This window comes from Rhinoderma darwinii, chromosome 10 (genome assembly GCF_050947455.1).
Source record: "Rhinoderma darwinii isolate aRhiDar2 chromosome 10, aRhiDar2.hap1, whole genome shotgun sequence".
Lineage (NCBI taxonomy): Eukaryota > Metazoa > Chordata > Amphibia > Anura > Rhinodermatidae > Rhinoderma > Rhinoderma darwinii.
This window is the reverse complement of record NC_134696.1, coordinates 6,752,562-6,766,895: the sequence shown is the minus strand read 5'-3', so window position 1 is coordinate 6,766,895 and position 14,334 is coordinate 6,752,562. Positions and strand designations below refer to the sequence as shown.

The 14,334-nt window shown below is 43.1% G+C and overlaps 1 protein-coding gene across 5 annotated transcripts in view; it reads right to left on the bottom strand.

The window, feature by feature from the left end:
• The window catches only part of LOC142661742 (uncharacterized), a 191,053-nt gene that overhangs the window by 96,931 nt on the left and 79,788 nt on the right, over positions 1-14,334 (bottom strand). For all 5 annotated transcript variants that reach the window (XM_075839265.1, XM_075839264.1, XM_075839262.1 and 2 more), the window contains 15 exons: positions 13,743-13,946; positions 10,532-10,681; positions 9,485-9,664; positions 7,753-7,869; positions 7,522-7,671; positions 7,189-7,341; positions 5,993-6,208; positions 5,573-5,677; positions 5,352-5,496; positions 3,064-3,278; positions 1,694-1,912; positions 980-1,086; positions 525-678; positions 294-393; positions 15-181 (listed from right to left, as the gene is read on the bottom strand). In XM_075839265.1, coding sequence (XP_075695380.1) covers positions 15-181; positions 294-393; positions 525-678; positions 980-1,086; positions 1,694-1,912; positions 3,064-3,278; positions 5,352-5,496; positions 5,573-5,677; positions 5,993-6,208; positions 7,189-7,341; positions 7,522-7,671; positions 7,753-7,869; positions 9,485-9,664; positions 10,532-10,681; positions 13,743-13,946 — 2,382 coding nt within the window. The remainder of the gene's footprint in view (positions 1-14; positions 182-293; positions 394-524; positions 679-979; positions 1,087-1,693; positions 1,913-3,063; positions 3,279-5,351; positions 5,497-5,572; positions 5,678-5,992; positions 6,209-7,188; positions 7,342-7,521; positions 7,672-7,752; positions 7,870-9,484; positions 9,665-10,531; positions 10,682-13,742; positions 13,947-14,334) is intronic.

The following is a 14,334-nucleotide window of genomic DNA, read 5'->3' as shown; positions in this document are numbered from 1 at the left end:
TCAGTGAACGTTACCTGGGTCACAAGGAAAGCAGTCTCTCAAGAGTTGGCTTCCCCTCTGCGGATTGTATGTGCCTCTGGGACAGGGGAATTGCCCAGGAGAGAAAGTCCCTGCAGGACAGTAGAACCCGGGAGGACACGCTTTTCCTTCCAGAGATGTAGTGCTATTAAGGCAAAAGAACCTGTCGTGCAAGTAGACAGAACATTATTTACTTATAAAAGAAGTCACACTTTTTAAATAACCAAAAGAATAAAGACGATAGTCTTAATTGTGGATTGCAAATATAATCTTACCCTTCTGTGCAAGGTTGGCAAATACCTTGCCTTTCTATGGCATTAAAAGTACCAGGAGGACAGGGCTGAGGAGCAGAGGAACCAACAGAACAGAAATGGCCTGAAAAGCAATGTGTCCACAGCAAACATAAATATGCCTATAAAAATATTTGTTTATATATCCATCTATATACATATACAGTATATATATATATATATATAGCTATGTGGATGCATTTTTTAAAACATTACCTTTAGGGCATGGACCTCCCATAGGGCTAACTGAGGAGAGTCGAGGAGATATAGAAGATGAGATACAATAAAAACCCTCAGAACATGGTCCGGCAGGCAGGACAAGGCCAGGGGAGTCGCAGTAATGTCCAGGAACACATGGAGTACAATCAGCCTATGACAAGGGACAAACGTATTAAAAGGGTTTTCCTATAATCAATATTTATCACCTATCCACAAGATAGGTTATATATATCTGATTGGTAGGGGTCCGATCACTGGGAACCCTACCGATTTAGAGAACGGGCAGACATGCATGGCCGTACCTGTGCGCCCCATATGAATGCGGTACTTCACATGCTCGGCCATCGCTATATTTACTTTCTATGGGGCTACAGGGTGATATCGCTTGACTATCTCTGGCAGCCCCATTGAAAATTAATGGAGTGGTGACAGGATTAATGTGAATTTCCTACCTCTGAGTGCAGCTTTATTCTTGAGCTGAAGGTACCGAGTGGACAAGGTGTGGAAACCACACTGCCCCGAGGACAGAAGTGACCAGGTGGACAAGGACCCGCTGACCCTAATCACACAAAATAAGGAATGTTAATATCCTCATAAGGTGGGAGAAAAGTGGCAATTTACAGTGAATTTATCACTAGACAGAGTAGATCTATGACTAAGCAGATGACTTAAATATATTTTTACCTTGCATAACATGCAGTTCAAACATAGGGAAAGGAAAACTCAATAGGTGCAGGTGTGTGTGCGTGTGTGTGTGTGTGTGTGTGTGTGTGTGTGTGTGTATCTAGGAGCGCAACCTATTGGAAAAATAGGTGTACCACCATTCTTCAAGTACATGCAGCCAGCGGACGCCACATTTAGGGGTGGACTGAGCAAAAAGCTACATGGCTCTCCCCATTTAAGTCTATAGAAGTTACAGAAACCGTCGAGCAAGGGGAGCCCTGTTATAATTACTGAATATTCATTATAATATGATAGGGCAGCTGAAAAGGGTAGCCCAATATTTTATCTAATATTCCACAGGACGGGGGATAAATGGGAAAATATTTGTACACAAGTAAATATTGCATTATCTATTCCATTGACCTATTAATCTGTGTACATTGATTCTCCCCATTGAAGACACAAGACATTGAGCTGTGACCATAAGCTATATTTAACCTTACCTGGAATTTCTTCTTCTGGATCCGGTCGCTGAGAACCAGCAAAACAATAATATCCCTCTGCGCAGTCTCCAGTCACACTGGTGGAGTTATAGAACATGCAGTGTTTCCCTCCATCACATACTCTGCAACCAGCAGCACTGTCCAGTCCCAGCTCAGAACTGTAAGTTCCAGGTTGGCAAGGCTTCCAGTCCAGACTGGTTCCCTGTAAACAATAAAATCCTAAAGAAACCCCAAAAAATTAACACCTAGCGCTTGACCGTCTATCGATATATTGTCTATAAACAATGTACTAAATATACTGTATTGCTTTACTTATTTTGTACTAATCCTGAACAAGCAGGCAATGCTGGAACACTTTTTATTTTAGCTTTGTAGCCTGCAGGCTATAGCTCAGGATCAGTAATGTAACGTATGTTCAATGTTACTCCACCAGCAGAATAGTGAGTGCAGCTCTGGAGTATAATACAGGATATAACTCAGGATCAGTACAGGATAAGTAATGTAATGTATGTACACAGTCACTCCACCAGCAGAATAGAGATTGCAGCTCTGGAGTATAATACAGGTGTAACTCAGGATCAGTACAGGATAAGTAATATAATGTATGTACACAGTGACTCCACCAGCAGAATAGTGAGTGCAGCTCTGGAGTATAATACAGGATGTAACTCAGGATCAGTACAGGATAAGTAATGTAATGTATGTACACAGTGACTCCACCAGCAGAATAGTGAGTGCAGCTCTGGAGTATAATACAGGATGTAACTCAGGATCAGTACAGGAGAAGTAATGTCATGTATGTACACAGTAACTCCACCAGCAGAATAGTGAGTGCAGCTCTGGAGTATAATACAGGATGTAACTCAGGATCAGTACAGGATAAGTAATGTAATGTATGTACACAGTGACTCCACCAGCAGAATAGTGAGTGCAGCTCTGGAGTATAATACAGGATGTAACTCCGGATCAGTACAGGATAAGTAATGTAATGTATGTACACAGTGACTCTACCGTTGAGCTACGCTGTTTTCTTCTTCATGGTCAGAAATCACACGCTTCTACCCCAACACATAGAGGTAGAACAGGGTTTAGGGGGCCACGTTCTAGAGATAGGTGCTGGTCCCAGAGGTGGGACCCGCATCTGTCTGACATATCCTGTGGATATGTCATAAATGTCCCTAATGGGAATACCCCTTTAAATGAGGCTCACATTTGAACATAATAAAATGCATGATTTACACTGAATAAGACAAAATAATTAAACATATCTATAAGTTACAGTGCCCAAAACGTGACAGTGTTATGCGTGTATGTATCTATATTTTTAATAGATAGCTATATAGCTACATAGATCGAGATTGTGTATTTACCTCTAGGACATGGTTGGTGGCTCATTCCTGGAATACAGTATTTACCAGCAGGACACACATCGCATTCAGCTGCTCCGCTTTGTATCATGTAAGTGCCAGCAGGGCACAAGATAGGACCGGATGATCCAGAAAGACAGTAGTGTCCTGGTGGGCAAAGGCCTCCTAAAAGACTATCAGTTGGAGTTCGTGCTTTAGCTCCACCTGAACAGTAATATCTAAAATGTAAAGAAAATTAAACTCCATTTTACATCCCATAATATTGCGTTTTTATGGACTGTATATCTCATAATGGAAGAAAAGTGGGAAACTACCCAACAGAAATCTAATTCTCATTCACCTCAGAAGTTGTCAGAGTAGCAATCAACTAAAACGGAGCCGGGAAAACACTTGCAAAGCCACAAGACGATACAAGTATAAAAAAGGTATTTCTAGACTTCTTCCATTAATAGTTCATTATATATTGCAAATAAGTATTTCCCATCACCTACAGAGCACTAACATATTCACTGTATTACAGCACCTCTATAATCTTTGTTACCAGGGTGCACACACAGGACCAGGGGCGTAACTAGGAAAAACTGGGCCGCATAGCAAACATTTCACTGAGCGCCCCTCCCCTAGGTGCCACATGCAACCCCCCTAGTAGATAGTGCCCCCTGTAGGCAGCGTCACACCCCACCTGTAGATAGCGCCGCACAGAGCCCCCTGTAGATAGCTCCATACAGACCCCCCTCTAGATTGCGCCATACGGCCCCCTGTAGATAGTACCATACGCCCCCCCTGTAGATAGTGCCATACAGCCCCCCCTGTAGATAGTGCCATACAGCCCCCCCTGTAGATAGTGCCATACAGCCCCCCCCTGTAGATAGTGCCATACAGCCCCCCCTGTAGATAGTGCCATACAGCCCCCCCTGTAGATAGTGCCATACAGCCCCCCCTGTAGATAGTACCATACAGCCCCCCCTGTAGATAGTACCATACAGCCCCCCCTGTAGATAGTACCATACAGCCCCCCCTGTAGATAGTACCATACAGCCCCCCCTGTAGATAGTACCATACAGCCCCCCCTGTAGATAGTACCATACAGCCCCCCCTGTAGATAGTACCATACAGCCCCCTGTAGATAGTACCATACAGCCCCCCTTGTAGATAGTACCATACAGCCCCCCTTGTAGATAGTACCATACAGCCCCCTCTGTAGATAGCGCCATACGGCCCCCTGTAGATAGCGCCATACAGCCACCCTGTAGATAGTGCCATACAGCCCCCTGTAGATAGTGCCATACAGCCCCCCCGTAGATAGCGCCATACAGCCCCCTGTAGATAGCGCCATATGCCCCCCTCTATAGTGCCATACGGCCCCCCAGTAGATAGCGCCATATGGCCCCCCCTCGTATATAGCGCCATACGGCCCCCCATGTAGATAGCGCCATACAGCTCCCCCTGTAGATAGCGCCATACAGCTCCCCCCTGTAGATAGCGCCATACAGCTCCCCCTGAACATAGCACCATAATCCCCCCCTCCTGTAGATAGCGCCATACAGCACCCAACATGTAGATGTCGCCATATAGCCCCCCTCCTGTATATAGCGCCATACAGCCCCCTCCTGTATATAGCGCCATACAGCCCCCCTTCTGTAGATAGTGCCTTACACACCCCCTCCTGTAGATAGCAACATATAGCGACCAACAAACAAACAACTAAAACAAAAAAAAGTCATACTCACCTCGGCCTCATTCCCGCGCCGAACGGAGCGAATCAATGCCGACAGGATCCTTGCGTAAGCCAGCGTGATCTAGTGACATCCTCAAGCCTGAGCGGGGATCCTGTCCCTGCGCCTGATATGCTGCAGGCTGAACCTGGCCTGTAGCCTAGTAAATAGCAGAGTAGGGAGTTACCTCCCTGCTCTGCCATGGCATTCAATAGCGTCGCTACCGCTGTAGCAGCCATAGCGGGTGCTAGCGGCGACCCCGTGCATAAATGGGGGCCGTGACGGCGGGCGGCCCCCTCATGCCCGTACCAGATGCTATGGCTGCTACAGCGGTAGTTACGCCACTTCATAGGACAAAATGGTCTGATAAGTTATCTCTAAATCAGCTCATGAGAAATAGACCCTAGTGGGAAGTGACTGGCTCCAAATTGAGTTGTCTTCTGCTGGACATTTGGGGCCCATAATTGTGTCAGAGCCTGAATACACACTCAGGACAACTTCATAGGAAGCCAAATTAACCTATAAATATAAACTTGGAGGTTAAAAGGAATCTTGAGATTCAGGAATAACACGCACCCGGGTGCACACTGCCCTGATGGAGAAGCAAGACCAGAGTAATTGCAAAAATATCCCGCAGGACAAGGCCTGCACTCCAGTCTATTTCCCAGACCTTCTACATCTGACCAGGTCCCAGCTGGGCATGGCTGTGGTGTATGTGTCCCTAAGAACAAATGATAGAATCATTAAAAATTTGTTGTTTTAAGATGAAACGTATAGCATCATAACACGGATCAGACCTTCTGGGCAGTAGTGTCCTGAAGAGCAGATGTCACCAGAGAGCCCGTCCAGTGGATGTTTGTCTGCAGCCCCTTCTTTACACCAGTATCCCGAAGAACAGTTCCCTATGGTATAATATATATTAAAAATAATGATAGCTGTAAAAGGGTTGTCTGGTCAAGGGGCAGCTTATCATACTGATGACCTATCCACAATATATGATCAAGTGAACAGGAGCTGCAGCACGGAAGTGCACAGAGCCATCTGCTTCAGGCACCGACCACAGCATAACTTACGGAATAGCAGATCGGTGCGGGTGCTGGACCTCCACCGATCAAATACTGATGACATATATTCTGCGGATAAGTAATCAGTATGAAAAACCGCCCCATGACCAGACAACTCCTTTAGGTTTATATTCACACATTATATAAATCTACCTGTAGGAGCTGCTTGTCCTAATCCTTTACAGAATTTCCCAGGTGGACAGAGTACACAATCCATGATGCTGAACAGACCACGTCTGGGTCCATAGGTTCCTTCTGGACAGCTGTTTTGATTACCAACCTGTGTCCCAGCAGGGCAAAAATACCCCTGTGGGCAAATAAACTGTGTGTAATCGCTGACAGGTTGCTCCCTCTGCTGACAGAAGAATCCTGAAGTCAAAAACAAAAATACAAACTAAAATTTGTTATATGCAATTTATTTTGAGTATCAAATTCCTCAGCATTTAAGATCTCTGTTTGTTGGCAGTCAATGGAAAAAATCTTGCTGAAACCCGCCCTGATCATATCCAACGGACATTGCAGCATGTCTTGTCAAGTGTTTCAAGGTTCCCTCTTAGAATGAGCTAAGCACCTGTGATCAGAACCAATTTTCAGACTTTGAATGTTAAAGCAGTTGTCCCACCATTAAATATCATATTCAATGTATAAAGCTACAACTTTTACTTAGCCACCTGGTGTTCAAAGTGTATAGAAATGTGCATGTCCACCTAATTAGTGGAGTGCAGTGGACACGGCAGTATAGCGGGGGAGACTCCTTCTTTTCAGCTTGTCAGGGAAGGAGCAGAGCCGCTGCAGTAACATGGCGGTATAACTAATGAGATTCCTGCTCAGCTTGTCAGGGAAGGAACATATCCGTTGAAGTAACATGGCAGTATAGCAGAGGGGAAGGTGACTGATTCTGCTCACAACCCCCTCCCCAGCAGCACCAGACACACAGGGAAGCAAAAAAAAAGAAGAAAGAAATGTATTGTTTTTGCTAGAAACACCGAAAATGACTTAAAACCGCTATTAACAACATTTCTTGACTTCTGGTATGGAAATAATTTGTTGGATAACCCCTTTAATTAGAATGTTTCCATTCACTGACAGCAAGCAGGCATCACTAAAATGGCAAAAATTGAGAGATAAAGTATATTAGAATTTTGAAGAAATGTCTTATTATACAATAATTCAACTTAATTTACATAAAACAAAAAAAACAACTTTAACATTTAAACATGTTTATGCTAATTTATGTCAAATGAGCATCGAAATGGTTATCTTTTCAATTAGCACGACTATCCAGGTCTAGGACTGAGAGACAGTTTGGCTTTTAGACAGGTATATTTGTTGCTTGCCTACAGACCTACCTGGTTCACAGATTCGGCATGTGGCTTGCTTTTCTTCATTTTGGTAAAATCCAGACTCACAAGGAATAGGCTTTAAGCTCCCTGCTGGACAGCGATGTCCTGGGGCACATGGTAAACCATCGGGCAGCGTCTGACCCTCAGGACAATAACAACCTACAAAGGGAGACCAAATTCATGCATCATAGCACTAAAGGACGCAAAACATAGAGACGCTGAGAGAAAAAGGGGGAAGAGCAGAAAGAGATACATGACAAGGATGCAGCAAATGGAGTAAAAGACAACAGATTTAGACAGATTGGTTTTTTGCTTTTTTTATGAGTCTTTGTATCATACCTTCAGAGCACTGCCCAGTGGGAGAGATTTTTCCAGAACCATGGCAGTACAGTCCTGGAGGACATGGCTTACATTCTGAGATGCTTCCTAAACCGGAATCTGATGAAAATGTGCCTGCCGGACAGAGCTGTGGATGATGGGACCCATTCGCTAAAATACAAGAAGACAATAAACAGACGGTCAAGGAACTGGCAAAGAAGAAGTAGTAGAAAGTAAGGAGAATTTTCTTACGACAAAATGTCCCGGGAGGGCAGATATTCCCCTGAACGGCATCAGTAGGCCTGGGAGTCTTGGCTCCACCAGTGCAAAAGAAGCCGGCAGCACATTCACCAGATGGAGCCGCGAGGCCTGGAGTAAGGCACACGACAAAATAAGTAATAACATTATAGATAATGTATTAATACTTTTAAAAAAAACTTAAAACAAACATAAATCCAGAATTTTTCCAGAAATTTGAAAAAGGACAGTTCAGGGTCTGTGACTCAGGGTGAATGACGACTCTACTGATACAGAAGTAGGAGAAGCTAGATACTGCCGCCATCACTGATGTAACAATAGAACTACACTACCCTGCTATTCTTGATATTTAAAAGGGTTGTATAGGATTAAAAAACATGGCTGCTTTATTTTAAAAAACAGTGCCACACCTGATCAGCAGCCATGTTTATGTAATAACCTTTAATTCAATAGTCATAGTAGAAATCAAGCAGGTCTCAGCATTGTGAGAACATGGGAGGGTCCATTACTCTATGGGTGACCGGGTGATATAGAAAGTAACCCTATGAGAACCGATATACTGGACAATGGTGGGTGTCTACCTGTCTTAGGCCTCATTCACACGAGCGTGGCGTTTTTGCGCACGCAAAAACGCGGCGTTTTGCGTGCGCAAAAGCCACTTAACAGCTCCGTGTGGCATCAGCATATGATGCGCGGCTGCGTGGTTTTCGCGCAGCCGCCATCATTATGACACTCCATTTGAATGTTTGTAAACAGAAAAGCACGTGGTGCTTTTCTGTTTTCATTCATCCTTTTGACAGCTGTTGCGTGAATCACGCTTGTCCCACGGAAGTGCTTCCGTGCGACATGCGTGGTTTTCACGCACCCATTGACTTCAATGGGTGCGTGATGCGCGAAAAACGCCCAAAGAACGGACATGTCGTGACTTTTTTTCAGCGGACTCACGCTGAGTAAAAATCACGGACATGTCTGCACGGCCCCATAGATTAATATAGGTCCGTGCAACGCGCGTGCAAATCACGCGCGTTGCACGGACGTAATTCACGTTCGTCTGAATAAAGCCTTAGAAACAGACAAAAGTCAACCAGTTACAGAACAGTAAGTTTAGGAGCACAGGCAAGTTTACATGTTATAGTATAAGAGTTTCATCAACACTATGGGTGTGGATCAAAGGCTGTGTAAACCTTTGAAAGACATTTAGTCAGTGTGATGAGTGCAACTTTATAAATAGTTTTTATTAAAAATTATTTTTACTTTTTGAGATACAGCTGCTCTGTATTCTTTCTACAGAACAGCTGTATCTAGCGCTAAATCCTGTTCCTGTCAGGTCCGTGGGACTGACGGGTTCAGTGAAAGCCGGTCCTGTATGTCTCTAACTTAGATGTGATAGATTACAGGTGGATCCACTGACACTAAACCCGTCAGGTCCGCGGGACTGACGGATTCAGATTATAGCGAACGATACAGCTGCTCTGTATACAGAAAACAGAGCAACTGTATCTCAAAAAAATTAAATAATTTTTAATAAAAACTATTTATAAAGTTGCACTAATCACACCGACTGACCTTTTTATTAAAAAAAAATTTTTTAAAAAAAATTGCCTGTCAAAGGTGTACATAGCCTTGAAGTCAGGGAGACTTCACAGAGAATAATATGAAGTGGGATGCATTAGTATGAAGGAAGCATCTAATATTCAGATATATATTTATTCTATTTTTATGTTACCTGCATTCTCACAGTAAAACCCAGGAGGACAGGATATTGGTTCAGTGATGCCTTCAGGGCAGTAAAAGCCAGGGAGACACTTCCCTCCAGTGGAGGTGGCTGGACACAAGCAGTTGGCACTGGTATAATTATCCAGATCAAAGGGTTGAGGAGTCCAAGCAGCAGAAACACAAAACCAACCTAAAGAAATATAGAGACAAAACATGTTACACATGGAGGTCCCGCTGCAAAAATCCACACTTCCTAGTCTCTTCTAGGAGAGATGTTCGGTCATTTTCTACTGAAATAAATCGGTAATATGGAAACCTTTGTGCAAGAGCTTGTTTCTGGGAAAGGGTAGGGGTCCCAGAAGCAAGACCCCTGCCAAAATGAGTTGTATGACATGTTCTATTGCCAGGTCATAAAACATTATTATGGAAAATGGGCTTAAATCACTCAATATTTACTTTATTATTTTTTTTTTAAGTTCTATGGAAAACCACTGATAAAACATACTGTGATATAATGAGTTGTGTCAAATAACAAACTCCACCCTGCTACATCTGTATGTGATGTGATCGTAATTTGTTATGAAGAATGTCTGCAGTCATCCGATATTTTGCCAGAATATACAAGGAGACATTGCTGTTAATACTGTAGAACATCAGCAGTTTAAATATCTGGGGTTGGAAACATCAAATAAGCAGCCAAATAAACATCCAATCTGCAATATAGTGATCTAAGCGGAAACCCAAAGAGGGATCGATGAACAGAGAATACCTTCGGTTTGTATTGACGCCTGGCTACTTTATCTATTTCTTAGGCTCTGTCCGCACTTGCACTGTGACCTCTGTTCATAACGGAAGCCACAACGCTCTGCTGTATCCACTGTACATAGAATGACAACGCGCCCAACGAACCCCATTGACGTACAAAGGGGTCTGTCGGGTGCTGATATGGGGTCTGTTGTTTTCATGGGAAAAATAGCGCTACATGCTACAGGAGTCTGAGTGTGAACTAGAACTAAGCTTTACCATTGTGATACTTCTTAAATACATTCAAACTCACCAGGGTCACATTTTCCAGATACAGCACTCAGTCCCTCCACTCCACAGAAATGTCCCGGAGAACATGGCAAACAGCTATCAATACTGTGTGACTTGGGGTCAGGGTTGTAGTAGCCACGAGGACAGGGAAACTGCCGGGAATGCTGAGTTCCTGAAATTAATCCAGACACGAAAACGTAGAAAGATAATGTTGAAGATGTTGTTTCAGTTTTATCCAAGCAAAGCTTCAATCATTCATTGTATAATGAAAAGTTTTGTAACTTTCCAATATACTTTGCATTTCCGTTATTCCCCATTTTCAAAAACTCTGCTTGCTTATTTCCATATAGAAGCTGAAAACTCACTGGCACAGGTGCAGGGCTTGTTGCAAGAGAGAGCTGTGATACACTGAAACGAGCCATGCACCTGTCTGATCAGGACCTAATTGTTATGTTATTGGCCCTTCAAGATTGTTTCTATTCACTGACAGTAAACTGATAACCCGAAACTTGTGAGAAATTGAAAGACAAAGTATATTAGAAAGTTGCAGAACTTTTCATTATACAATGAATAAAATGTATCTACATAAAAACCCTTTAAACATGCAGCTAGACGGGGGCTTATGATGGAGTCGGAGGTCACTAATCTTTACTAATAGTAACTGGAGAAATAAGAAAATATATTAAAAACATATGTTAGTAGCTCCTATGACCTCCTGTGCATCGTTTTCTGTGAGCTACAAAATAATTCATGAGATAACATTAACCCTGGGGGGGGGGGTTTAATAGCAGCCCTCTCCTGCCTCGGGTTTACATGCATATTTTGCCTTATTTAACATCCTGCACATTATTACTCACTGCGATTATTATTATTCAATACATACATTAAATATTTAGTGCTTTTATGTCCCCGATTGTTGTTACATTTTATTGTTAGACACATTTTTTCATTGATTTTTATTACAGAAGAACATTTAAATAAAATATTTAGCAATTAGGATTGTGCTCAGGAATACGACATGGGGCGAGGAGAAGCACTGAGCTGTAGGGAGCGAAATCTGTCCTGCGTTATAATGGCTTACAGTGAGATGCCCCAGGGTGGATTACTACACACAACAATCTGGGGACAAATAATGGCAAATAAAGCACATATAGATTACATTGCTGCATGTTGCCTTGAAATATGACTCAGGAATAGCCAAACCAGAGAAACCCATCTGTAGATGTGTGCTGTATATTTGCAGTCACGGGCGTTCTTGCACCTGTATACACGTTTTCTTTCATTTTGTTGGAATGTGCTGTTCAAACTTTTGTGTTGTTTATGTGATTCATATATGTGGGGTCCATTTTTTGATCTTGCTCTCCTCCCGTTCTGCCCTGGGTGCTTTTAATGAGTTTAATGCTGGTTCCTACCATCCCCAAGAATATGTCGTTTTAGTCCCAGTTCTGGGGGTATGTGCAGCGTAGGTTCCCACCTTACAGAAGTCGCCTTGTCGTGGCAGGTGGGCTCACACAATTTGATCAAAATGTGCACTAAGAACCTCCCTATTGTAAGTAGATTTAGCAGTAATGCCTATTTATTTATACTTAGTGGCTTAGGTGACATTGGTGATTGCAGTGTGCGGTCGCCATTTTTTCGTGTACTGTACCCATCTGTAGATTTCATTATTTCGTAGCTGTTGCCCCTCATTGGCTGAGTGAGATGTCTTTGAAGCAGATCTTAGAAAGTAGTCATTCTCCTTGCTGAGATTCAACTGGTAGAGAGCAATGCTTGCTGGGAAAAGAATGCAAATAGCTTTCCTCTAGAGGGAAAATGGTTTATTTAGTAATACCCATACTTCGTATTGACGGGAAGCGCTGATTACAGATGGGTGTCTCTGTTTTGGCTGATATTCCTAGTCCTGAATGGGCCGGACATTGAATTACAGGGTAGCTACCTGTGCTATGAGACATTTGGTGGAATGGGGTGCTTCTCACATTTAGTACTGGTATGCATTCACTGATACAAAAGGGGTTTCTTACAAAAACAGCGCCACTTTTGTCCATAGTTATGTCTGGTACTGCAGCTCAGCCTCAAGTTTGTTTTTTCTAACGCTGGAATAAATAATTGAATGCAGTGATGGATATACGTTTAAGTCTAGCTACACTAGGCCAATGCACCTTGGACTTTGAGGGTCAATGTACACGATGTGTATTACGTGCGGTTTTGCCACGCGTATTTGCGTGCGGCAAAACCGCAGTGTAATACAGTACCAGCCATAAATGAGATTGCAGGGAATCTCATGTCCAAGCTGCAGTATTTTTCAGGACGGAAATTGACCCCTGGTGCGTATTTTCAAAATGTCAATTCATCCCGCGATTCCGCATGAATTCTATCCCTACAATAGTTGTACAGAAATATGCAGCAAAACCCGCAGCATGAAAACGCGATTTCTGCAGAAAAAAATTTTTTACGCAAATTTCTTGCGGGTTCCTGCTGTTTTGCTGGATATTTTCCATAGCATAAAACGCAACGTGTGCTTGTAGCCTGAATATAATCCGTGACAGAAATCCGCAGCTGAAACTTGGCTTTCTGCCGCAGCTCTGTACACGAATTAGCTACATTAAAGTTCAATATAAGAAATCCACCGTTTTTCAGCGCAGAATCTGCATCAATAATGAATGCGCTGCTGATTTTCTTACAGAGCATGTGAATAGGGCATAAAATAACCCGGCCACTTGTTGTGCCGGCGGAATGGTTGCGGATTTTGCACAAATTTAGGCGAAATCTTAGGATGTATCACCGCTCATGATTTCCCAAGAGAATAAGAAAGACTGAATAGAAGACAGTGCAACAAAACACCCAGTCCTGTATTAATAAATAGGATCCATAGACAAAGCCTCATGATCACTTTTTTAACGAAAAAAAACGTACTGAATTAAAAAACACGTGTGATTATTTTGGCAGGAAATGGCATCGTTTTAAGTATCCCTTCTGTCAAGGGAAGATAAATATAATATTAAGATCCAACAGAGCTGTGCCACATGGTGCAATTTAAGAAATGGCGGAGATCCTGGCACGGATATACAAAAGAAACAACTTTCTGATGAAGCATCTCTTAGGCTTTATTTATCCCATCAGAAAAAAAAAAACATTGCTTCGGTTTAACTTCCCCTTAATGACTTTTCTCCTCACTTTCTATTTCAGCGTCAACCCCCAACCCATCAATATAGAATGGACCCATCATTTCCTACCTCCAGGGCAGTAAAACCCAGCTGGGCACGGATAAGCGCTATAATCGCTGGTATTCTCGGCACAGAAATATCCGGCGGGGCATGGTGAGCAGTCTTGTTGATGAGTTCGGTTGTTATAAGTCCCGGCAGGACAGGCATGTGGATGGGGACTTCCAGCGGGGCAATAATGACCTTGTGGGCAGCAGCCTCCTTCTCCTGTAAACACTGATTGGGGCACAACAAAAACAACATTAACAGTGTTTGCAAATCTATTTTCAAAAAAATATTACCAAGGAAAAAATAAGGAAGTTTTTGGTTTCCTCCGGTTCTGTAGTTTTCTATCCCACACAAAAAGTATACCAATAGCCTAACTGGTTAGGCCTCATGCATAAGACCGTAGATTTACTCCGTAATTACGGACCCATTCATTTCTATGGCCGACGGACACCTTCCCATATATTTACGAGAAGGTGTCCGTGCCGTAGAAACCTTACGTGAAAAATAGGACATGTCCTACTTCTTTATTTTACGGTCCGTACTTCCATACTTTATAATGGGAGCACGGTCTGCAAATGCAGATAACCGTCCGCAGCCGGCCATGCCCATGGGGCCT